The sequence below is a fragment of the Corythoichthys intestinalis genome, chromosome 18, assembly GCF_030265065.1.
Source record: "Corythoichthys intestinalis isolate RoL2023-P3 chromosome 18, ASM3026506v1, whole genome shotgun sequence".
Lineage (NCBI taxonomy): Eukaryota > Metazoa > Chordata > Actinopteri > Syngnathiformes > Syngnathidae > Corythoichthys > Corythoichthys intestinalis.
In genome coordinates, this window is record NC_080412.1 from 13,887,048 (window position 1) to 13,910,898 (window position 23,851).

Consider the following 23,851-nt stretch of genomic DNA (forward strand, 5'->3'; position numbering starts at 1 on the left):
TGTACTGCATGTATGTATGTATGTATGTATATATGTATGTATATATACACACACATATTCCGTGACCCTCGTGAGGATAAGCGGCATGGAAAATGAATGAATATATATATATATATATTTTGCAACGGTAGAAAATACTTTTAGTTTTTACTTGTAAATTTTAAAGCAAGTACTTTTGTTATTTACTTGATTACCTTTTTTCTTAGATGCTTGTACTTTTACTTTAGAATTTTTTTGCACCTGTATCTGTAATTTTACTTAAGTAAAAAAAATGATTACATCATCCACCACGGTTGTAAACAAAGAACCTTACCGACTTCACACGATGGGGATGTTAAAGTTCCCTCTCTCCTCTTCTTGTTTGCACGCATCATCACAGAAGCTGAAATACGTAATGCGACGTCATGACGTATACAGAAACAAACATGGCGCCGCGAAAGTGAGAGAAAACTCCGACGTGAGTGCCTTTCACCATAATTATTTCCTTTATAGTAGTTTTTCTGATATTTGTAGGATTGTACAACATTCGCTACATGTTGTTGCTAACTTCTCATTAGAACGCTCTAAAAAACAATACGAATATTGTTTTGTCTTTTAAAAACGTGAGGTACCAGTAGCTGGTTATGGACAGTTGGCGAGCTCCAACATAGCAGGCGGGTAGTGTTTTATTTTAGTTTTATCTTAGTCACTCATGTCAAATTGATGAAACAAGTAAATTTAGCTGAGTTTCCCGTTTGATACTACAGTTTATGGACCAAAAAAGTCACTGTTATGTTTCACGTGGAAAATATTAGCCATTAAAGACGGTTGACGTTGAAGTTGAATGCTACCAAATTTAGCTGGAAAAATAAGTACCAATACATTTATTTATGTAGCACTTTTCACAGAGAGGATCTGTAAAGTGTTTCGCTTATAGAGTATAGGCATACCTACAATTCTGAAAAATAAATAACCCTAAAAAACAAACAGAGCTGGACACTGGCATTTTGTCTATAATTGCGCTTTACCAAACATTGTAGCTGCTGGGCCCATAAAGCAAAGGTTTGCTTCAAATAATGTTATGAAATGTTTGAAATTAGAAGCTAGGGATTAGTCAGGTGAGATTAAAGGCATTGTCATACAATGATATATAATTACATATTATCAATTATAATTGCTGAATTTCCATTCTACTTGAAGTGGGGAGGCTGGCAGCGAATGAATGTTCATTCAATCCTCCTTGCATTCTGAATGATCATTCCCTGCCACTCCTCCCACTTTAGATGAATCAGATGTCTAGCGCCGTCAGTGGCTGCCAATGAGTTAAGTTGTGTGTTTTTAAAAGTTATAGTACAGCCAAGCAGGATGTCCCTGAGGAAGCAACGCAGTAGGGACAGACCCCCTGAAAGCCCATCATTGGATGCACAGGAAAACAAAGGTGTCACTGATGGGAAGGAACAGGTAGAGAATTGAACACATTCCACATGAGAGAAGTATTCATACTTTTTACTTTAGTAGACTTTTCAGATATTTGAACATCTTAGAAATAATACATTAATGTGCTTTAACATTATAGCAGGCTTCATTGTAATTGTTGTTGAGAAGACCGGTTAAACTCTGTTCTTTCAGGATGAATGCTCAGCTTGGCTTCTGTCCCCAGTCTTGTCAGAACGAGAAAAACGATGGCGAGAAAGGAAATACAAAGCCAAGTACAAAGGTACACAACATCACGACTCAATGTTAGACAAGTATGGTAACACGCACATGCACTTAAATCTGCAATCGACAGTCTCTGGCTTTTTGAAAAAACAAATCTGACAGCTATGCCACCAGGGTTTGTATAACGGTCTGAAATGCACATCAAACCTTATGGCAAGTTAGGTTTGGCTGATAAATCAATGTTATAAATCAATTTTAGTTTTTTTTTTTTTTTTTATTGTGGATGAATAAAACAAGTACATATGAATGTTTTATTCATTTATTTTTTGCCATAAAGGAAATCTAACAACCACTTATAGAATTTGTTTCTTTGTAAAGTTAGTTATTACATTGTATGTTTCTTTATTAGACATGACAGATGAGGAGATGATGGCTTTGGCCCTCCATCAAAGTGCGCAAGAAGCTGGCGTCATTGCGCACAAAGTGCAACAGGAAGAAGTAGCCGTGATGAGAGCCATCCGAGAGAGTGTAAGTACAGTACATTCAAGTAAAAGTTGAAAGCAAAGTGCAATTAGGTCAGACTGAAGTCAGCATGACTTGGTTGGCAACAACTTTAGCAGTAATGCTAGTCAAGTTTTACAGCAACTCTAATTCATTTATCACCATCAATGGCTGCCAATGAATTTATAACGATGTTGGTTTTCTCTGCTAGAGTGGTGATTCCACGCAGACTGAAGACTGTCTGCTCCATGAATCCCCCGTCTTCCCCGCGTGTGACCGCGAAGCCAAAGTGACCGTTCCCAGTCTGAGCAAGGACATGCTGCAGACATGCGAGACTGTTGGCTTTGTGGTCTGTTCGCAGCTCTTGCCTGAGGAAATCCCTTCTTTGGCTGGGCCAAAAAATCCCTTCTTCTCCGAGTCAGACACAGGAGACGATTGCGCCGTGGGAGACGATTGCACACAGTGTATAAAAAGCCCAGTGTTTGGCGATGGAACGCGACTCATCGAGTCTCTGGATGCCAAAACTAAGAGTCGAGATGGACCAAACTCGGGCTGGATCTTTTATTCTCAGGAAAGCTCAAGCCCATCTGAAAGACCTTCTACCTCTCTGACGTTAAGCCCCGTATTCCCAAGAAGCCCGACGCCCTCTGAGAAATTTGCTTCCCCAATAAACTCGACACTCTTAATAGATGATTCCGTCTCGCCGTGGAAAGACTTAACGCACGACCAAGATGCCCAGTCGATAAGCGAAGACGAGCAAAACATTCCCGATATTGCTGGCGACTCATCCGAAACAGAGCTGACCAGTGACTCGACGCCTCGTCGAACCATCAAAGATAGAGATGAGACGGTAATTACCGTAGGTTTTTGATCAGATCTTTTTTTCATGGAAGTGAACAGTGGAAACAGCTTAGTGGGTTTGACAAAAATCTTTTAATCAAACACTGATTTTTGCCATTTGTTTGGATTGTGGGATCTGCTTTTGTATTGTGTCTGCATAAAGGCATATTAGATTTCCAGGTAGGAGGGGTTCCTTAAACGCTTTAGCGTTCTTCTGTAGATTGGCTGTCTTTGAACCTTCCCTGTAGGTAAGATCATGCAGTCCAATCTTCCCAGAGGAGAAGCGCTTCCAACGGACTCCAGTGGAAGCTGTCTGTTTGAACGACGAGACCCAAGTCGACCTGGGGGCAAACGCCGCCAGCTGCAGGTAAAAACAAGGCAAATATTGCTCTCCAGCTGCTTAAAGTGCCTGTGACAGAATAAAAAAAATCTTAAATAGTATTATTATATGAATTAGAATCATATTTTGAGAGGATTCGACTATATACAATAATTTGGCAAAGCGCAGATGACGAGAAATTGGTCTTTTAATCCGCCGTTTAGCCCCGCCTGTCATTATAGCGCTCTATTGTCCCCACTTGGAAGATGACGTTGGCAGGGTCACGATTTCATCTGATTTAGAATTCAGCCCATTGATGGGGAAGATTCAGAAATGCGACAGAGAGCAGCAATATGTCATCATTGTTTCAATCTTTCAACTCCAATATTTTTACAGGATCTTCTTTTTATCTAAGTATTTGGCCCCAATTGCTAAATAAATGTTCATGACAATTAACAGTCTTGTGCTAAATGGAATATTAAATATTAAAAATGCATTTATTCAGTATGGCAGGGCAAAATAACTGCATAATGGTTAAAACTGCTGACTTCTTCCTTTCCTGAACGGTATTTTATGCCACGGGAGTCAATCTGGCTTTTGTCATTTGCCTGCCCCTGGCTTCAGAGACAGAGGAAAGAGCTTAAACAAAGGCGGGCTGGCACTGCTCGTCGCCGGAAATGAACGCCGAAAATAGCCTATGATCGGTGGACAAACCAGCCGATGTCGGAGCTGGTCGTGGCCAAGCTGAGGAAGGTCGTCGGCCGTGTGGCCTTCTCTGGTTTGTCACCTACAAAATGCAAGCCACCTGCCTATTAAAATGTTTGTCATGATCCCAGTATTTGACATAATATAAAACACAAAGCTTAATCCCTTCTTGTCCGTCCAATGGTTCCTTGGTTGTCCGACAACCTTGTCGGACTTGTTTTGCCCATCGCGGTTAAAAAGAATCTTTTGGAAATCCAAAAAGCCTCACACCACTCTCCCTGGTGCAGAAACAAAAGCCTGCACCACATTGGACTGGTCTGATGCGAAAAATTAAAAAAATTAATCTGCAAAATAGCTGAATCCACAGCCCATCTGCATGTTATGAAGCAATGGCTGTGTTGTGAGATGGTGACCCATCACATTCGCATTCATCAACCCGAGACTGGAGCCGGAAGTCACTCATTTTCATGTTGTGTTATTAAAAAATTGAATGAATCGATTGCATCCACACACATCCAAGCGTTTCATTTAGGAGCATAAAATACCACGTGAAATATGAAATAAAGTTAATAAACATGCTTTTGCTGTCATTAGCACTTTAACTCATTGGCTGCCATTGACGGCGATAGATGTCCAATCCATTTGAAGTGGGAAGATTGACAATTGGGAGAGGACGTCTACTCGTGACAAACTTGTTTCAATTCATAGCAGAAGGATGAAAAGAGCCACACAATTGGGCATTTATCATTGTCAGTTGACTGAAAGAGTTGAGTGTCATATGAAAAAACTACATATGTGGACATCACATTTTGTAAGAAACTATATTTATTCAGAATACTTGCTAGTATTTTGTTTATATTAGAGAATATTTAATATTCCCTCATTGCCTGCAATTGAAAAGTATAGACGTCCAGTTCATTACAGCTGGGAGGAATAGCTGCAAATGTTCATGTTTTAGTGCCACTGATTGCGCTAAACGTCCAATTCATTTGTACTACAAGTCAAAGACGTCATTCGACCCTCCCTGGTCAAATAGATTGGATGTCTAACTCTGTCAGCGGCAGCCAATGAATGTCCTAGAAAAGGTTAACCAATGCAATATGTTAGCCCACTTCCTAAATGCTTCACAACTTTGTGCTTCCAGCCTAAACGAACAGCGGTTTGTCCCCTCCCAGCCGACTGTTCACTACTACTGGGGTGTCCCCTTCTGTCCTCGCGGTCTGGACCCAGACGCCTACACGCAGGTAGTCAGCTCTACGTAATAGCACTGAGAGTACTGTTGTAGTTGGAACTCGCCGTATCTTGCTTTCAGGTCATCGTAACCCAGTTTGAGGTGTATGCAAACTGTCTAAAGGAGGCACAGAGGAGTCTGCTGAGAAAGGCCCCATGGGGGGATCCCATTCTCCCTCTATCAGAGGTAATGGCTAAAGCGCATAGAGCAGGCATGTCCAAAGTCCGGCCAGGGGGCCAAATGCGGCCCGTGGTTAAATTTCATCCGGCCCCTAGCCTCTGTCGTAAAATCAATAAGGTCTGGCCCGCACACAGACTTAATAAATTGGTCAGCAGTACTGCTACCAGCATATGAAGTAGCTTACACACTAAATGCTGCTCCTCATTTACCCACTAAAAGACAGCACTCTAAGCAACATTACCCCGTGTGACCCTTACAATTTTCTAAAATGGCGACAATCAACAACAAAAAAGTTGACTGCGACGGCTGACGCCTCAAGGTTAGGTGGATATAGGACTATTTCTTTACTAAAATATGCAACAACTGTGTCTGCCTCATTTGAAAAGAGACAGTCGCTGTTTTTAAAGAGTTTAATGTAAGGCGATATTACCAAACAAGACACGCTGACGTGTACAACAAGATTAGAGGGAAGAAACGCAGCAAGAAATTGAAGCAACTTGAAGCTAGTTTAATTTCACAGCAGCGGTATTTCGCAAGAGCCTGAGAGTCGAAAGAGAACACCACAAAGGCTAGTTGCGAGATTCTTGAAATTATTAATTTAAAAAAATAATAAAGCAAATGTGACACACAGAATGGCTTGCTAAAATGTGCTTAAATATATTGTTCTACGTGAAGGACGTCAGCCAAGGTCGGCCCCCCACATTTTTACCACACCAAATCTGGCTCCCTTTGCAAAAAGTTTGGACACCCCTGGCATAGAGGATCATAACCACCAATATTGACTGTATTTTTTTTTTATCATTCAAGAATCATTCACCTGATTGAGTTTACAGTCAACTATTTGGGCATTTTTTAAATTTCTGAATCCTATTTTTTGTTTTATTGGGCATTTTCCCATATTTATGAAAAAGAAACGAGTAGGGATGGGTATCTTTATCAGATATCCGTTACTCGGAATGTCCCAATGATGGTGTTTTTTACTTTCGATTTGTTTTTTTTTTCCTCAATGTATATTTTGCCAACACTGATGCCGAACGAATACTTGGTTTTGGACCAGTAAAAAAATAATGGAAAACATGTTATTTTATTTTTTTTATATTAAACAGAGCTCTGCTGGTTCTTCCTCAAGAATATTACATGATGCTCTGTTACTACCATTAGTTTCTAAAAAGCAAAAGTCTCACTAAGCGGACATAATTGCCTAGTGGTTTGATTTACAGCAGCCAAAAAGCACGATGGCACTGAAAATACGTGACTACTGTATTGAATTCAATCTTGTGACTAAATTCAGTACTCCAAAAATAGTCGTATCGGGTCCCAATACCGATGCAGAGTATCGGGTCGAGATATCCTTAGCCTTTACTACTCGGTACTTTTTAAGAACCATTCTGGTGCTTAATTGGTTCTTGAAGTGATACTTCACAAAGAAACCCAAAACACACACAAACTAAACAAATCTAAAATAAAAAACAAAATCTACCCTTTAATTTACAGCGGAAGATTGAATACAATTTAGAATAAATCTTTCAAAATTATAAACATTATTGAATTGGATTTACCTTTCTTTTAATGTTATTGTTAAAAGGAAATGGAATTGAAAATGGTTAAATACCGAGATATAACAAAGTTATGCCCCCCAAACCATTAAATTCATTAAAAAATATGTTATTTCACTCATTTGCTGCCATTGACAAGGATATGCATCCAATCCATTTAAAATGGGAGGAATATCATTATCTGTGTAATCATTTTATTTGTGTCGCTTGGGTCCAAAGTAAATGAAAAAGTGCCACTAAAGGTAAAAGTTTGGTTTTGCTAAAATTAGAGGCTATATTCAAAATTTCCGATTTTACGTCCTAATTATTCAAAAAGTATTTGTTAAATGTCATTTTCAGGTCAAACTAAGTATATAAAATAAGGAGGACAATGTACATGTATATAAATAAAAGCATTAGAAAGTACAACAGTAAAGAAAAGTGGAAAATACAATTTCAAAGTCGTGACCACAAATCCAAACTTTTTGGGGAAAAGTGTTTTATATGTCAATGCGACGAAACAAACTAGGAAATACCACTTAGAACCTGGGAACAAAATATATTACATGGTGAATTGACCTAGAACAGGTTAAACAGTTTTTTAAATTGTCACCTTAAAAAGTGGGAGAAAAAAAGAGCTGCAAATATCATAAACCAAATTTTGGCAAAAAAAAGTATTATTATTAAGTAGGGCTGCAGCTATCGAATATTTCAGTAATCGAGTAATCGAAAATTCTATCGATTAATCGGATAAAACAAATATATTTTTAGGTGAAGAGCAATTATAAATATACATGAGAAAACAAGACATTTCATCTAATCTTGAACCATTTTCAGTCAATCAATGTCTTTATTTTCTATGTATATTGTTGAAAACAGCCAACAATTGCATCTCAGCTGTAACTAGAATAAAAAAAAAGACTAATTCACTGCTTTCACTCAAAAAACCTTTAGATCGTATTTAAAAAAAAAAAAAAAAAAAAATATATATCTAAAAATGCCGTTACGCTTGATAACACACATCACTTAAAAATTAGGATTCTTTCCCACTTGTTTCAATTGAATTTCTATTTGTGTCAAGCCATTTTTAAGTTCTAGTTAAGTTTTAAGTTAGTCTAAACTGTAAGTCCTGATAGGATTTTGAGTTTTTGCAGTGTTCAAAATAAATGTATGATACAGGCTGTATTGGAGCACATTAGGGACCAGTGCTACTTGGTGTTTTATCCAGCAATGACTGCTGAGCTAAAATTGATAGTTAGCATTATTGAGTTTTTATATTACACCCTCATCACTCCACAACGCTATGTTATGTTAAAGCCTGTATGTAAGACACTTTAGCCACGCATCGACAGTGGTCATAATTAATAGAAACCTAGCCCTCCACAAGGCAAACGTTACGTGAGCTAGTGACAATCACGTTAATCTTATTTATTAGCGCTTAGTGCTCTTTATCAGCGCTTAGTGCTCTACTGCTTTAAGATGGCGGCTGTTTACTAACGCTGCCCAGACGTGGCCGAGTCTGTCATTTCGCATCTAGTTCAACATACATGTGATCTCTATGAGACTCATCAGACGCTACCTGCTATCAACGTAGCATCGTGCGGGCTAGTATTTAGCAACGTCCGCGTCGTTTGTGGCGGCTGTCGGCTGATGTAAGTTTTTTTAAACAAAGGCGGCATTAAAAGTAGTCCAAGCAAAACGTGATGCTTAGAGCTGTCAAAATAAACGATTACTCGAGGTGAATAAAATTACTCGGATCAGTTTTTAAACTCGAGTTGCTCGAGTATTCGTTTCAGCTCTATTATTAAGCCATATTGCGCAGCCCTAGTTAGAATAAAATTTTATATGTAGTTGACTAAAGCTGCAAAGTGCTGAAATCTGACATGTGACTGGTTATTACTTTTTGTTCCAGAAATTACCTGAGATTCCACAAAGGTAAAAACCTGTCATGCCCTTCAACATTTTATTTTTGATCCTGACAGAAAGTAGTTAACCGTAGACTGATTTCCATCTATGTATAGCAGGTGTGGCGGCAGAAAAAAACGAAAGCTTGGTAATCAGGACACGGTCAGCCATCTGGGTGAGATGGAAACAAGAACGATGGAGGAGGTTGAAGAGGAGGAAGAGCATCAGCAGCAGCAGCAGCAGAGTGGGAATCCATGTGAGACTGGAGATCTGACAGATACCGACGAGAGTTTGGTTTGTCCAGGTAAACAAAATGGATTAGACATCGAGCCTCAGTCACTGACCTCTAGAGGGTTAAATCATCTTTCCCATTTGAAATTATTTAAAATGTTCTGATCCGTTCCAGACAAAAAAAAAAACGTAAAGATAATATTGCCCTAAGCAAGCATTTGGTTGAGTATCTGCATTTTTTTGTTTTATGTTTCGTCACAATAATGAGAAGAGTTCGCAAAAAAGTACATGGAAATACAAGAGAAGAACTGTCAAATATATTTTAGTACTCTGTGGTTATTCTGTCTTGTTTTATGCCCACAGAGACCCAAATGAGTCAGGATTGTCACACCGATATATTTAAGGTATATAAAAGTACTGCTGCGTTTGCGATGGAAGTTGCTTGATTTTACATGATCTCACCATCTTTTGTTCTGTCGTATCCTGTAGCCCAACAGCCCGAAATGCCCCGAAACTACAAAGAGAAGCCACGAGTCAGATATCCAAAAGCTCGGGGATGAGGAGCACATGAGGAAAGGTGAATTTTTTTCGAAGGAAATCTATTAGGGTTGAGACACAATAAGCAAAAATAATCTCATTAATTAGAGCAGGAGTGCCAAATTCATCTTAGTCGCATTGTTAGGGTTTCCTTTGGAGGCAGGGCCATTATGTTGTTCGACCCATTAACTGCCATTGACTGCGCTAGACGTCCAATCTATTATAAGTATTTGAGCTCATTCACTCCTTTCAGTCAAAATGGATTGGTCGTCTCGTGCCGTCAATGACAGGCAATGAGTGAAACGACTGTCCAATTAAGCATGCCTGGTGGATGCTCTTAAGCTATTCTTTAATTTTGTTGCAGTCTCTGCCAACAGAGAGAATCAGACAAACCATCTTGTCAGCAGCTATGGTGCGACACATGAGGAAGAAAGCGTACCTACGGTGTTGCGTTCACCCGAGCCGGAAGCTGCCATGGAGTGTCCCATTTGTCAGGGAACATTCGCCATTGATGAGATTGAACAGCACGCGGCATTCTGCAACGACGAGGCAGAGACCGAGGACGACGGGGGACTTGGTGACCAATTTTTGCAAGGTTGGAGAAAAGAGATCTTCCAAAAATACTTTTCAGCTTTTTCACCACTTGATGTCGCTGTAGTATCCTTGAGGCCGCGAAGGAAGAGGAGGAGAACAACAGAAGAGGGCGACGCCTCGTCCACTGACAAGTACGGATGATTAAGAAAAAAGAATTGAGTTTTTTTGTTTTTTGCCCAAAAGGAAATATAGCTATTAGTCATTCAACAGATTATTTCACAAGAAAACGTTTTTTTTTTCTTTGGGAAGTTATAACTTTGTATTTTGGGATGACAGCACTAGAGGGTAACGAAAAGATCGTTTTGCACTTTATTTTCTTGAATTTTGTTCATTATTTCAACTTTCAACAACTTTTTTTTCTTTGTCAGGAAAGTGCCAATTTTTGGTAATTAAAAAAATGCAATAAAGACCTGGCATTCACATATTTGAACATCCCATTTTGGGTCATGTAGGCCAAATTAACATTTCTATGCTTATGTGGCCAATATGCCTCAAAAAGTGACGTCCACATATGTGGACGCCAGACCTCAATTATGATTATAAATACACTTTTTATTTTTAATCACTTTTTATTGAATACATGATAAATTAATGAAGATAAAATGAATAAAAACACAAACATACTCTGGTTATAGCCCCTCAATAACTCTTAAAGTTAGTATCTTTTTATTCAATTTCATAGTATTTAACTCATAGCCTACAATTGACAAAGATAGACTTCCAATTACCCTCTAACACCTAAGCCTGTTTTGGTCGAATTTGTATGCCTTTGAAGTTGCCTTTATATTTCAAAGAAAAAAATGTTAACAATGGCCAGGTGTGGTCCCTTTTTTCAGGACACCATAACCTTCATGTCCAAACTGTTGTTTTCTTCACTGATCAATTATAATCAACATTTTGGACCAAAAAAAGACAAAAAAAATCCCCAAATCTTTTGTCAAAATTTGTAATATTGATGTGCCATTGACAACCAAACATGCTCGATCAACTGTTTTGAAGCTTGATCATATTTATTCAACTTGTTAGGATAAACATTCAACAACAACAACAACAAAAGAAAAGAAATAATTTCATGTTTGACAATTCAACGCAAACAGCAGGTATGGTCATAGGCGTTTTTGGCCTTTACACGTATTATGGTCAAAACAGGTTATATACAGTGCAATATAGTGAATATATACAGTGTATCACAAAAGTGAGTACACCCCTCACATTTCTGCAGTTATTTAAGTATATCTTTTCATGGGACAACACTGAAAAAAAATGACACTTTGACACAATGAAAAGTAGTCTGCGTGCAGCTTATATAATAGTTTATTTATTTTCCCTTCAAAATATAGCCATTAATATCCAAACCCCTGGCAGCAAAAGTGAGTACACCCCTTCGAAACTACATCCCTAAATGTCCAAATTGAGTACTGCTTGTCAGTTTCCCTCCAAAATGTCACATGACTTGTTAGTGTTACTAGGTCCAGGTGTGCATAGGGAGCAGGTGTGTTCAAATTTGTAGTACAGCTCTCAAACTCTCTCATACTGGTCACTGAAAGTTCCAAAATGGCACCACATGTCAAAGAACTCTCTGAGGATATTAAAAGACGTTTTTTTCGCGCTACATGAAGATGGCCAAGGCTACGTGAAGATTGCCAACACCCGGAAACCGAGCTGCAGCACAGTGGCTAAGATCATCCAGCGTTTTAAAAGAGCAGGGTCCACTCAGAACAGGCCTCGGGTTGGTCGTCCAAAGAAGCTAAGCGCACGTGCTGAGCGTCACATCCAAATGCTTTCTTTGAAAGATCGTTGCAGGAGCGCTGTCAGCATTGCTGTAGAGATAGAAGAGGTGGGGGTCAGCCTGTTAGTGCTCAGACCATACGCCGCACTCTACATCAAATTAGTGTGCGTGGCTGTCATCCCAGGAGGAAGCCTCTTCTGAAGACAGTACACAAGAAAGCCCGCAAACAGTTTGCTTAAGACATGTCAACAGAGCACATGGATTACTGGAACCATGTCCTATGGTCTAATGAGACAAAGATTAATTTGTTTGGTTCCGATGGACTCAAGCATGTGTGGCGGCGACCAGGTGAGGAGTACAAAGATAAGTGTGTCATGCCTACAGTCAAGCATGGTGGTGGGAATGTCAAAGTCTGGGGCTGCATGAGTGCTGCAGGTGTTGGACAGTTACATTCCATTGAGGGAAACATGAACTCCAACTGTACTGTGAAATACTGCAGCAGAGCATGATCCCCTCCCTCCAGAAACTGGGTTGCACGGCAGTGTTCCAGCATGACATTGACCCCAAACACACCACCAAAATGACCACTGCTTTACTGAAGAGGCTGAGGGTAAAGGTGATGGACTGGCCAAACATGTCTCCAGACTTGAACCCAATAGAACATCTTTGGGGGGGTCCTCAAGCGGAAGGTGGAGGTGCGCAAGTCTCAAATTTCTGGCAGCTCTGCAAAGTCGTCATGGAGGGGTGGAAGAGCATTCAAGTGGCAACCTTTGAAGCTCTGGTCAGCTCCATGCCCAGGAGAGTTAAGGCAGTTCTGGATAATAGTGGTGGCCACACAAAATATTGACAGTTGACATGTTGTATGTAAATATTGACAACTTTCACTAAGGGGTGTACTCACTTTTGTTTCCAGGGGTTTAGATATTAATGGCTATATTTTGAGTTATTTTAAGGGGAAAATAACTCTATTATATAAGCTGCTCACAGACTACTTTTCATTGTGTCAAAGTGTCCTTTTGTCATTGTTGTCCCATGAAAAGATATACTTAAATGTCTGCAGAAATGCGAGGGGTGTACTCACTTTTGTGATACACTGTAAATACATATATGTCATCTAACACAAAAAAGTGTTTGGAGGATATCTCTGTGAGGTTAGGTATTGTACCATCACCTTATCAAAAGTATATACATGCAATCAAGCTTCTCGAACACACACATCTTTACACAATTTGAAAAGATTCATAGTGAAGAAAAAAAAAATTAAATATAACATGGAAAAAAAGTATTTTCAAAATATTGACCACAAACCAGTTAAATTTTTTTCAGGCATGCCACTCAGTTTCCTCTTGAACAGGACACAGAGCTATGCTACGTCACACAGCCCACTCTTCTGCCATTTGCGCGCTGCTGTCACTTCTCACTCGCCGAGACGCCGACTCATCCGAAGAAAACAACGACAAATCCGGCTCATCCACTTCCTTGAGTTGATGAAATAAGGCATTAACGTGCGCTAAATTTAGTTTTCGATTCATTCCGCACGTTTCAAAAGTTGCCTGCTCAATCAAACTGGCTACCTTGCCTCCCTCTCTTTATTTGGCGCCTCGATCGATGATTTACGTAGGTGACGTAATTACAGCGTGACAAGGCTTCATAGATGATATACGGAATTTTTTCGCCGCCGACACGTTTGGTGTTAAAGGGTTAAACTCTGATGAGTGGACTGATACAGCAGAGTTGCATTTTAAGTGTGCAATTGAACCAAACCTAAAAGGAGAGTAAATTCTGATGGTATTTCTCCCTTATAGAATCCAGGAGAAATGTTATGTCTGCCAAAAGGTGGTGGCTCGGCGAGACTACGGTGCGCATACTGAGCTCTGCATTCAACAGCGGACGACAAAAGACAACAGAGTTGGAGTAAGACTACCTACATTTATTTTTACAAATTTATTTGGGTGTTTGTCACATTGATTTTTTTTTTTTTAAACTTCCTGAAGGGAAATCTGTTGAAAGCTTTGGAAGATATAGAGAGCAGGCATGCAGGTAAGCCTATTGTGACAATTGCCATCTGTTCATGTCAAAGCCAGTCGATATTTATGATGAGTAGATTTTGGGCACTTGTATTCCAAGGAAACTTTGCCTTTTGGACAAAACAAAACGCCAAAGAAACAAGATGTGGTTTACAACAACTCAGTTGAACAGTTTTAGGACTTACTACAGTTTGCAATCAACCATTCCCACTTTTTAAGGTCAAGTTAACATTCACAAAAAAACTTGACTCCCAGTCAAAATGGATTGGACGTATAGCGTCGTCAATGGCACTGAAACCTCAATCAATGTCAGCCATCCCAGTTAAAAATTTATTTTGATGTCCATCGCTGTCAGTGGAAGTAAATAAGTGAGGAGACCAAATGTAATGTGACAACCGATGTAATGGCGTTAGAGCCAAAAAGATGAGAATTGCGTCATTTCTGGACCTGACTACCGGTATGTATGTTCATTTGTAGGAGCCGGTCCATCCAGTTGCAAACTCCAGCAAGGGTAAGTTGGTGTCAGCTCAGTTCTAAAGTCTTCAAAGTTTCTTAATTTAAAGCCATAACGCCATTGCGAACAATTCTATTAGCTGAATTTAAAAAATGATAATATTTTTGGGACAAATAGTATTGTGCGATAAAAATGTGATTAATCACAATTATTAACTAATTACAAAGTGGCTCATTAATTAGATTTTCTTTTAATGGACTCCCACCCCCAATAAGAATCCAATCTTGCTCACATTCAGCGATGTCATCGACCTTCTGGATGACGACGAGGAAGAGACGGCGGCTGTTTCCATGGCAGATATTTGCAACTCACCCATTAGGTCGTTCACACCCATCTCAGAGGTCACTGATTGCCTCGTGGACTTTAAGCGGCGGCGGCGGCTGAAGAAGCCAGGTCACAAACCAAGGTGAAGGATGAGGGGAAATGCCCGACGAGCCTTAACAAAGATGGTAAACGCCAGAAATTCTTTAAATCATTGGCTACCATTGACGACGATTGACGGCCGATCATTCAACTGGGAGGCGCCGACCAGCGCCTCCCATTTGAAACGGATCAGATGTCTTCTAGTAAAAAAAAAAATTCACACATGAAGGTTGGACGCCACATGATTGGACATCTGTTATCATCAATGGGAGTGAAGGATTTAAACTGATGCACTTCAATAAATTGTATTCTGTATCAATTTCCTGTTTCTCAATACATGTCTAATAAATGACAAATTTTTCTCAGATGAATTTTGTAATTTTCATTCGACTTTATTTGATGAAATTGGCTATATTTAATATACAGAACTTTTTGTGTGAAAGTGATTTTGGTTGCAAGAAAATTGAGAGGGTTAGTACTGTAGCTTGTTGCTCGACGTGATTACTTTAGGATACAATGTTTTACAGAAATGTTTTTCTATTTTCTTTTTTTCTTTTTTCAAACAGTTTTCCAATGAGACCGTTTGATGCCTTATTTAATTTTAGAGTTTGAATATTCCCAATTTGTTTGGGGAAAAAATAGGTCTGGAGTGGCGTGGCTCAGTGGTAGAGTAGTTGTCCCCCAACCCAGAGGTTGTGGGTTTGATTCTCTGCCCTGATGAACTCGTCTAAGTATCTTTGAGCAAGATATTTTACCCCATGTTGCTCCTGGTGCTGCGTCACCAGTAGGTGGATGGGGATGTAGTGTAAAGCACTTTGAGGTCTGCGAAGGTGGAAAGGCGCTATACAAGTATAACTATTTACCAGTTTCACTAACCGTTTTTAGGGCATTCATTGGCTGCCATTGACGACTCTAGACGTTCAATCTGTTTGGACTGGGAAGGGCCACCGACTCCAAATGGATTGGATGTCTAATGCTCTCAATGGCACTGAAAGTTCAGTATTCAGAGCCAGTTTAAATTTATTGGATGTGTATGGTTGTCATTTGCAAGCAAAGAGGTAAATACGGTATTATGAAAAAACAACAACTCTAGAGTTGTATCGGGTGTCATAACTACAGTATATTTTTTTATTCATTAAAAAAAAAAAAAAAATCATAAAAATAAATCACAGAGATGTGGCCTCTATATACAGTATACAGGTCACGAGTGAGTTTTTAGAGGGATTAATTTAATAAGAAATTCACCCTATGTTGTTACAAAGTACCCTTTACATTTCATCAGGCTGGAGTTTTTGTATTTCCCCTTAAGTGTGTGTGAGTGAGGCACTTTGACGCACACTTGGGTTTTCGCAATGTCACAATCAGCTTCTCGCTGCTGCCCTCTTCATGTGCCTGCTTGTATTATTGAATTTTTTTCCTCCTACATGTGCTGTCACTTTCTCCCTCTGGCCGGATGGCTGAGCATACTCAGTTTGGGAGAGGACATAGCAGGTGAGTGACGCCTTTTTCCCTACTTGACTGGGAGGCGGTGTTTTTGGGTGATCTAAATGCACTGTTCATTCAGCTTTTACGACAGAACTAGTAAGTGGAGCTTCTTCGTTGTTCACGAATATACCGTCATTTTCTTTTTTTTTTTTTATCTGTGGAGCACAACTTGGAGGCTTTAGAACTTGTTTAACCTGATTGACTGACACAGTTTAAATTCCTCTGTAGCTCTTGAGTAAGCGACTTACCTCCCTTCTTCATTTATCTCAGCATCCTGATATTCCTTAAGAATCTCACATCCATAAGGCTTTTCTTTGTGTTTCTTTCAGATTGCGTGTGAGAGAAACTGGGACTACTGTACTTGTGTGCTTGGACGACTACAGTGGGTGTATACGTTACTTCAGTCAGGTAAAGACAAGGCTTTTGCGTCATATGAGTCTTAAATGATCACCACACCTGAAAAACAAGCATCCTCAACCAGGATTAATGTGACCTCAGTCATTAGTATCGGTGTGTTGGCAATGTATTTTGTTAAATTCATTTGAATCCCTGTTATCACCGAAGACGTGATATTTTTGGAGGCGTTTCATCCTATTTGCATGATTTAAGCAACGTATAAAACCCACCCTAACCTATGAAACATACTGTATGTTTTAAGGTATTCCTCATCACCTTTATCCACTGTCTTGCTTTTTAGACAAAGACTAATGTACTGCACCGCTTTGGGGGAATAAAACTTGAACGCACTCCAAATGGGAAGCAAAGTGTACTTGCATCTTTTCATTTTGTCACACTAAATAGAATTTTACTGTAAAACTGACCCAAACAGAAAGCATTATTAACCCTTTATAAGGTGCTCATTAAATATGATTTTTTTTTTTCTTTTTCGGAGTGGTATTAGAGGCTTCAAGAATTTATTGCCGTGGAAATGCCCCAAAATCAAAGGGAAGTGACTTAGAAATGCCCCAAATCAACAACATGTGACCTGAACAATGGTTACTTACCCGAAAAAGCATAGATGTTATCTATGGTAAATCTAAATCTTTCAAAAATAGAACAAACAAAAATAATTGAGTTTGTGCTTCTTGATTTTGATCTACAGTGTAGGTGAACGACAGAAATGCAAAGACAATCATCAATGGACGGCAACATCTGCACCATCCATGTTGACGGCATCCCTCAGGACACGCTCACCAAGGTTAGGCGTATCTATTTAATCATCTGGCCAACTTTAAGGCATTTACACATTTATAGTTAATAATCATTCTGATATAGGTTTATAGAAAAAATTCATGTTTTTGACAGGACATTAAAACATTAGTATGGCCTTAACCTCTGCAGAGCACTATTGAACCTATTGGCTGCTATTGATGACGCTAGAGCTAGACGTCCAATCCATTTGAAGTGGGAGGGTTGACACCGAAAAAATGAATGTGGGCTCGACGATATGCCCTGGAAAAAAATGCCACTTCTAAAACAAGTAAAAAATTACTTGAAATGAGATAAGATTTGCTTATAACAAGAACATTTTGCCAATAGAACAAGCCATTTTTGTCTTGGTAAAAATTCTTAAAATAAGACATCCATTCAGGATGAATGAGATCTTGAAACTAGTTATATTTTACTAGTTCATCCTCAATGGATGTCTTATTTTAAGAATTCTGCGCAAGACAAAAATTGCTTGTTCCATTGGCAGAATTTTCTTAGTTGTTATAAGCAAATCTTCTCATTTCAAATAATTTTTTACTTGTTTTAGAAGCGGCATTTTATGCAGTGTGGCCTAAAATATAATCTCAAATTTCAAAACAAGTTTGATCCTTTATACGGCCATCATTGAACTCTGGCTGCCTTTGAAGGCACTAGACGTCCAATTCATTTTGACTGGGACTGTGGGATTTGCGATTGAACATTCATTCATTCATTCATCCCTCCCGATTGAACATTCATTCATTCATCCCTCCCACCAAATGAATGAATGTTCACTCGCCCCATCCAGTCAAAATGCATTGGACGTCTTGCACCGTCAATGGCATTGAAACATGAGCATTCACAACCAATCCTCGCAGTTTAAATGAATTTGATGTCTGTCCTTGTCAATGGCAGGCAATGATTTGAAGTTATTTGAAGTTTATGAGTCATTACTAGAGTGTATTATGTGTTTTAAAAAATATATATTAACTTTGTTTTTATTAATTATTTATAAAATAATAATGTCAAAGGCAGTCCCCGGTTTATGAACGACTTCCGTTCCTATGCCGGTGACCTAACACGAATTTCCATGCAACTCGGAATTAACCCTTTAAGTACCCTTAAATACCCCTTAGATCTCAAAATATCTATCCAAAAACATGTATTGTACTTCATATTAATACAATAAAATAAAAAATAAAATACTGTACCTACTATCAATGATGAGAGGTGTTTCTTTTTTGGGGACATGATGTGTAAAAGGATGGTAAAAAAAAAAAAACGACTGGAAACTAAATGGCGGACGAGAAACTGGCGTCAAAAAGTCGAAATCAAGTAAGTCGGGTACGTCGTAACCCAGGCACTACCTGTAGTAAATAAAAAATATTAATTTTTTAAAACATATATATTTATATATAATTATAAAGGAGATCTTGTGTCCACATATGTACATCACTTGTATAACAAATGTTAATATTGTAGCTTACATGACCCAAAATGTATTGTCCTCATAAGTGGACGCCAGGTCTTTATGGGTTAGTTTTTAAAAACATTTTTTTTTTAGATTACCAAAAGTAGTCACAACAATGTTAAATGTTGAACTACATTAATGTAACTAAAGCCCAAAATGTGTGTGTTCAATATCATTTTGTGTCCCTTTATTTGTGCTGTCAGCTCCGAAATAGAAAGTAATAACTACACAATGAAACAACCCCTTTTGGATGGAATAATTATTGAATAACCGGTTACTAAATATCCTTTTGGGCAAAAAGTAACGACAGAAGACTGAATAAAATGAAAATGAATTACTTTTTTAATTTTGCACAAAAAAACCTTGAATTAATACATAAAATCTATTTATCGGCCAGGCATAATGTCGGTTCTTACTTTAAATCTCAGAATGAACTGCAACAGCAACCTCTGTAACCTTGTGTGGCACATTACAATCCATATTTTTCATCCAATTTTTATATTTTGAAGTCTTTCAATATGTCTGAAAGAGAAAGTACAAGAGACACAAGGCATTTGGTGAGATGGGCTGTAATTCCTGAGTATTGTTAAGCGATAAAGAAAATCATCTCATAAGATTAAGACTATTATGAGCTGTTTTGATACTCATATTTTCATTTAGATGTAATTTAATTTCTAATCCACATAACCAATTTTAACATACTCTTGGCGCTCAGATGTCCATGCCTGCTTCTATGTGTCGTGATGGAATGAAGTCATGTACTAACAAGTTGGCGGAAAGCAGCAGGCTGGATTATAAACAGATCCAAATAGCGAAATGAGGCGGGAGCCGACACGCCTGGAGGAAAAAGACAGGAAAATGGCCACAAAGTGGCAAAATTTACCTTCCAGGTTTACACAAAGCTAAGTTGTATAAGTAACGCAGAAGTGCATGACAAGGATGTGATCATGTGACGGAGAAAGATGACGGCCAAGGAAGTTCGCCAACAGTAGCAGGATGTCATGAAATGAGTCCTGTGTCGCAATGTACACATGCCTTGCGTGTGCACCTTTGTTTAAGCACTTCACAGCACTTCACTTTTAACTCATTGTCTGCCACTGACAAGGGTAGATATACAATTCATTTTAAATTTGAGGACTGGCTGTGAATGCTCATCTTACAGTGCCACTGACGGTGCTAAACGCACCCCTTCCAGTCAAAATAAAATGGACGTTTAGTGCGGTTAATGGCAGCCAATGAATTAAAAAAATGTGAAGAGGGAGAAAAAAAATACCTAGCGAATTCCAAAATGGTTTAATTTTGTTTTATTCTTGAATATTGAGAGAAGAGCTTAAAATGACCTAGTAAATACACTACCGTACTAACCGTAGTGTATCATATGGGATTTTTCATTATGTACACTACGGGTCGCTTAGACCCCAAACTTTTGAACGGTAGTGTACATCCCCCAAATTTTAAACTCATTCATTGAGGGTTGAGTTGATGGGACCAGCACCTATGGAAATACAAATCGAAACATGTTCTATTCAAGCAAACTTGAGCTTTTTCTCAAGTAATTTGACTTGTTGTTGTCTCATTATGTTCTGGGTCATTAGTTTATTTGGACTTTTGTGTGACAAGGCCATTCCTTACTTTATTATGAAGCTAAAATCATGCTTGAGTTCCTTCACTCAATATTTTTATACTACAATGGGATCTCTACTTACGAACATCTCTACATACAATATTTTCAGGCTAAGACACATCTCAACGGGAAAATATTGAACTTCATTTAACTTTAAATTTCAGGATAGGAAAGGCAAAAATACAGTATGGCTGGTACTTGCAGCTCCCAGAGTTAACTGAACTAACATACTCTTAGCTTCTCTGCCATTTTCTGTTGCCAGGCAAACCTGGCATCCAATTGGCTAAGAGGGACCTCTACTGTATGTGTGTATCCCAGCGTCATCTTCATTTGCCCCTCGTGTTCTGACAGCATTACATGAGTCTAACTTCTTTATTCTTGTTTTTTTTCCATTATGCGCAACTATGATTTTATGTTTAGTGTACAATAATCTAATTGTAACATTTATTTGTTACATGTTTTGATAGATTTTTATGCATTATAAACGATTTAAGTCTGAATTTTGGAGGAGCTTGAAAAGGATTAGGGCATTGACATGGAAAACACGTCTCTAATTACAGAATTTTAAAATTATGGAACTATTTCCAGAACCATTCAATTTCATAAGGAGAGGTACCACTGTGTTTTTTATGTTTGTTTTATACATGTTGGTTAATTACAATCAGTGGGTTGCTGATTGATGCTTGGTGTTTTGCTAGCTTGAAGGGGAAACAGGAAAACGGGAATTTTTGCTATCTCGAGGTGATCGTAAACATCAGCCTTTTCCTGCCCAAATTACGTTCTCTTCGCTCTGCATGCTAAAGTTTGTAGCAATCCAGCACATTGAGTACTATGTCGTAACTGTACTTTTTATATTTGATGGAATTGATAATAGGCCTGGGCGTTTTTTAAATTTTTTTTATTACAGATGATTTTTTAAAAAATCCTTCAAATTATTTTGTTGTGGTTGTGTTTTTTTAAATTTTTTATTTCATAAAGTAAATCTAGCAAACAATTATTTGATAGATTGTTCCATTATGAAGACTTTGTTTCTTCGTGAAGTCATTACTTTGTATTTAGATGCTGACAGCACAGATGGTGGGAGAAAAGGTTTTGAACTTAAGTTATGTTACTTCTTTTTCCAAAAGCATTTGATAACAGTTGTCCTTTCTTCTTTTTCTCCTTGTGCAGGTGGAAAGCTACCTGAAGCCGTTTGTGCTGTCTCTGGATGTACTGCAGCAGGTTTCTACTCGCCTGGAGCGTGAGCTGAAGCGAGGGTTGGGAAAACACTCGCACCACAGAGCCGCCGTCCAGATGCTCCCAACCTTCGTCACGGCCACGCCAGATGGGACAGGTAGCATTTTTGACTACATTTTCCAAAATCACATCTTAGCACGTCATTGCAATCTCCAGTGAGTGTAATTATACCACATAGCAATGTTGTTATTGTCAACGGGACAGTAACGAGCTAAACATAGCTCTTTAGACAAAACCTCCACCAGCTGTATTGGGGATTTGTCAATAATGGGACTAGACTAGACCTGGGCAATAAATAAATTTGAAGAATTACTTATATTTTGACACAATTTTTACTTTTACAAATACAAAGTAATTTGTTCTAAAACATTTTTTACTAATATTTGAAATGGCAATTTTTCCCAGTGTTATTACTTTTGTATTCAGGGGCTGACAGCACAAATAGGGTGAGAGAAAGAATATATTCACGACTGGGGCTGCAGCTATCGATTATTTTAGTAGTCGATTAATCGATGAACTAGTTAGTTCAAATAATCGAGTAAACGGATAAGGAACATAAAAATTTAAAATACCTGAGCTGAGCCTCAAATGGTATAAAAGATAATAAATAAATGAGGATGTAAATACAACAAAAGAACAATTGGCTAGTTCTTTTGCTGTTTTTTTTTTTTTTTTAACAGTGCTCTTAACAAGTGGTTCAAACATATATTACCTAAAAAAAACAGCTAAATAAACCTATAAACTAAATTACGAATGTGTTAGAAAACATTAGCTCATACAAAAACTTAGCTTATGTTGGTCTTAACATGGAGCAGCTAGATTCAGCCATGTGAAATGAGTTATGTCTTATTCACTGTTGCCACTATAGGGCAGTGTATCCACCCAAATCAATAAAACTAAATGCAAAAACTTTTAAAACAAATCATTACAACACCTCTTTAATTAAACGAATACTCAAAGCAGCAAAATTTAATTCGAATCTTTTTTCTAATCGAATTACTGGAGTTAATCGATTAATCGTTGCAGCACTTTTCATGACAAAGTTTAGCACTTTATTTACGTTCGTTACATTCGTTCAACATTGAAAAACTATGGCACCTATTTTGAGCTTTCTCTTTTTTCAATGCCTGAATGAAGGTCTAGCGCCATTAATATCACCCAGTAAGTTCAATGAGTGCCCTAAAAATGGTTAAAGCCAAAAATCTTTTTTTTTTTTGTAAATGGACTATAAATAATAAGTTATTATAAATCTTTTTAAAAGCTTTTGTAGTTCTCGTTGACTAAAACTGGACATAAACTGCCCAAAAGCACTAAAACTGAAATGTCTGCCAAAAACAAGTTGGGACTTCAGTCCAACATTTGTTTTTTCTATTTGTGCCCGGTCATCGAGAAGCCAAATTTGTCGCTGCTTGTAGAAAAAGGCGATTTCCTGGCCTTGGACCTTGGCGGGACAAACTTCCGGGTACTTCATGTGCGAGTGCTGGAGGAGGAGCAGAAGGTTGTGAAGATGGACGGGGAGATCTGCGCCATTCCGCAAGAGATGATGCTAGGACCTGGAGACAAGGTGCACTAAAATTACCTGTGTCGTTCAGCCCTAGTAATCAAAAAGAGCTGTGCTGTGAATTGGAAAGAGTTTATCACTAGTAGACGCTCAATCCATTTGAAGTGGGAGGGCTGGCAGCGAATGAAAATGAACATCAACTTCTACATCATATTGATTGGACATCTATCACTGTCAATGGCAGCCAATAAGTTGGTTTTCTCTTTACAGCTGTTTGACCACATCGCCGCCTGCCTGGGGGATTTTCTCAAGTCGCAGAATCTGCAGGGGAAAATTCTCCCTTTGGGATTCACCTTCTCCTTTCCTTGCCATCAAAAAGAAATTGACAAGGTCTCACACAGACGCCACCAAACAAATCAATTATTCTTAAACTTCATAATTCGGAATGTCCCGATTGCAAATTTTTGGACCCAAGTTGCCTGATTTTGAGTCCCGAT

General features: G+C 38.5%; 1 protein-coding gene across 8 annotated transcripts in view; it reads left to right on the plus strand.

The window, feature by feature from the left end:
* Positions 1-348: 348 nt before the first annotated feature.
* The window catches only part of LOC130906442 (hexokinase-2-like), a 31,443-nt gene continuing 7,940 nt past the window's right edge, over positions 349-23,851 (plus strand). For 2 of the 8 annotated variants that reach the window (XM_057820793.1, XM_057820797.1), the window contains exons 1-6: positions 16,429-16,569; positions 16,664-16,742; positions 17,437-17,532; positions 21,788-21,950; positions 23,269-23,417; positions 23,625-23,744. In XM_057820793.1, coding sequence (XP_057676776.1) covers positions 17,455-17,532; positions 21,788-21,950; positions 23,269-23,417; positions 23,625-23,744 — 510 coding nt within the window. In that variant the 5' untranslated portion in view covers positions 16,429-16,569; positions 16,664-16,742; positions 17,437-17,454. Of the gene's footprint in view, positions 458-1,324; positions 1,441-1,608; positions 1,697-2,047; positions 2,167-2,350; positions 2,990-3,227; positions 3,347-5,147; positions 5,248-5,315; positions 5,421-8,861; positions 8,885-8,970; positions 9,159-9,448; positions 9,490-9,574; positions 9,663-9,986; positions 10,218-10,280; positions 10,348-13,750; positions 13,860-13,939; positions 13,986-14,449; positions 14,484-14,724; positions 16,341-16,365; positions 16,570-16,663; positions 16,743-16,800; positions 17,365-17,436; positions 17,533-21,787; positions 21,951-23,268; positions 23,418-23,624; positions 23,745-23,851 lie in introns of those variants that run through there. The other 6 variants (XR_009061323.1, XR_009061325.1, XR_009061324.1 and 3 more) reach the window with 6 other exon arrangements.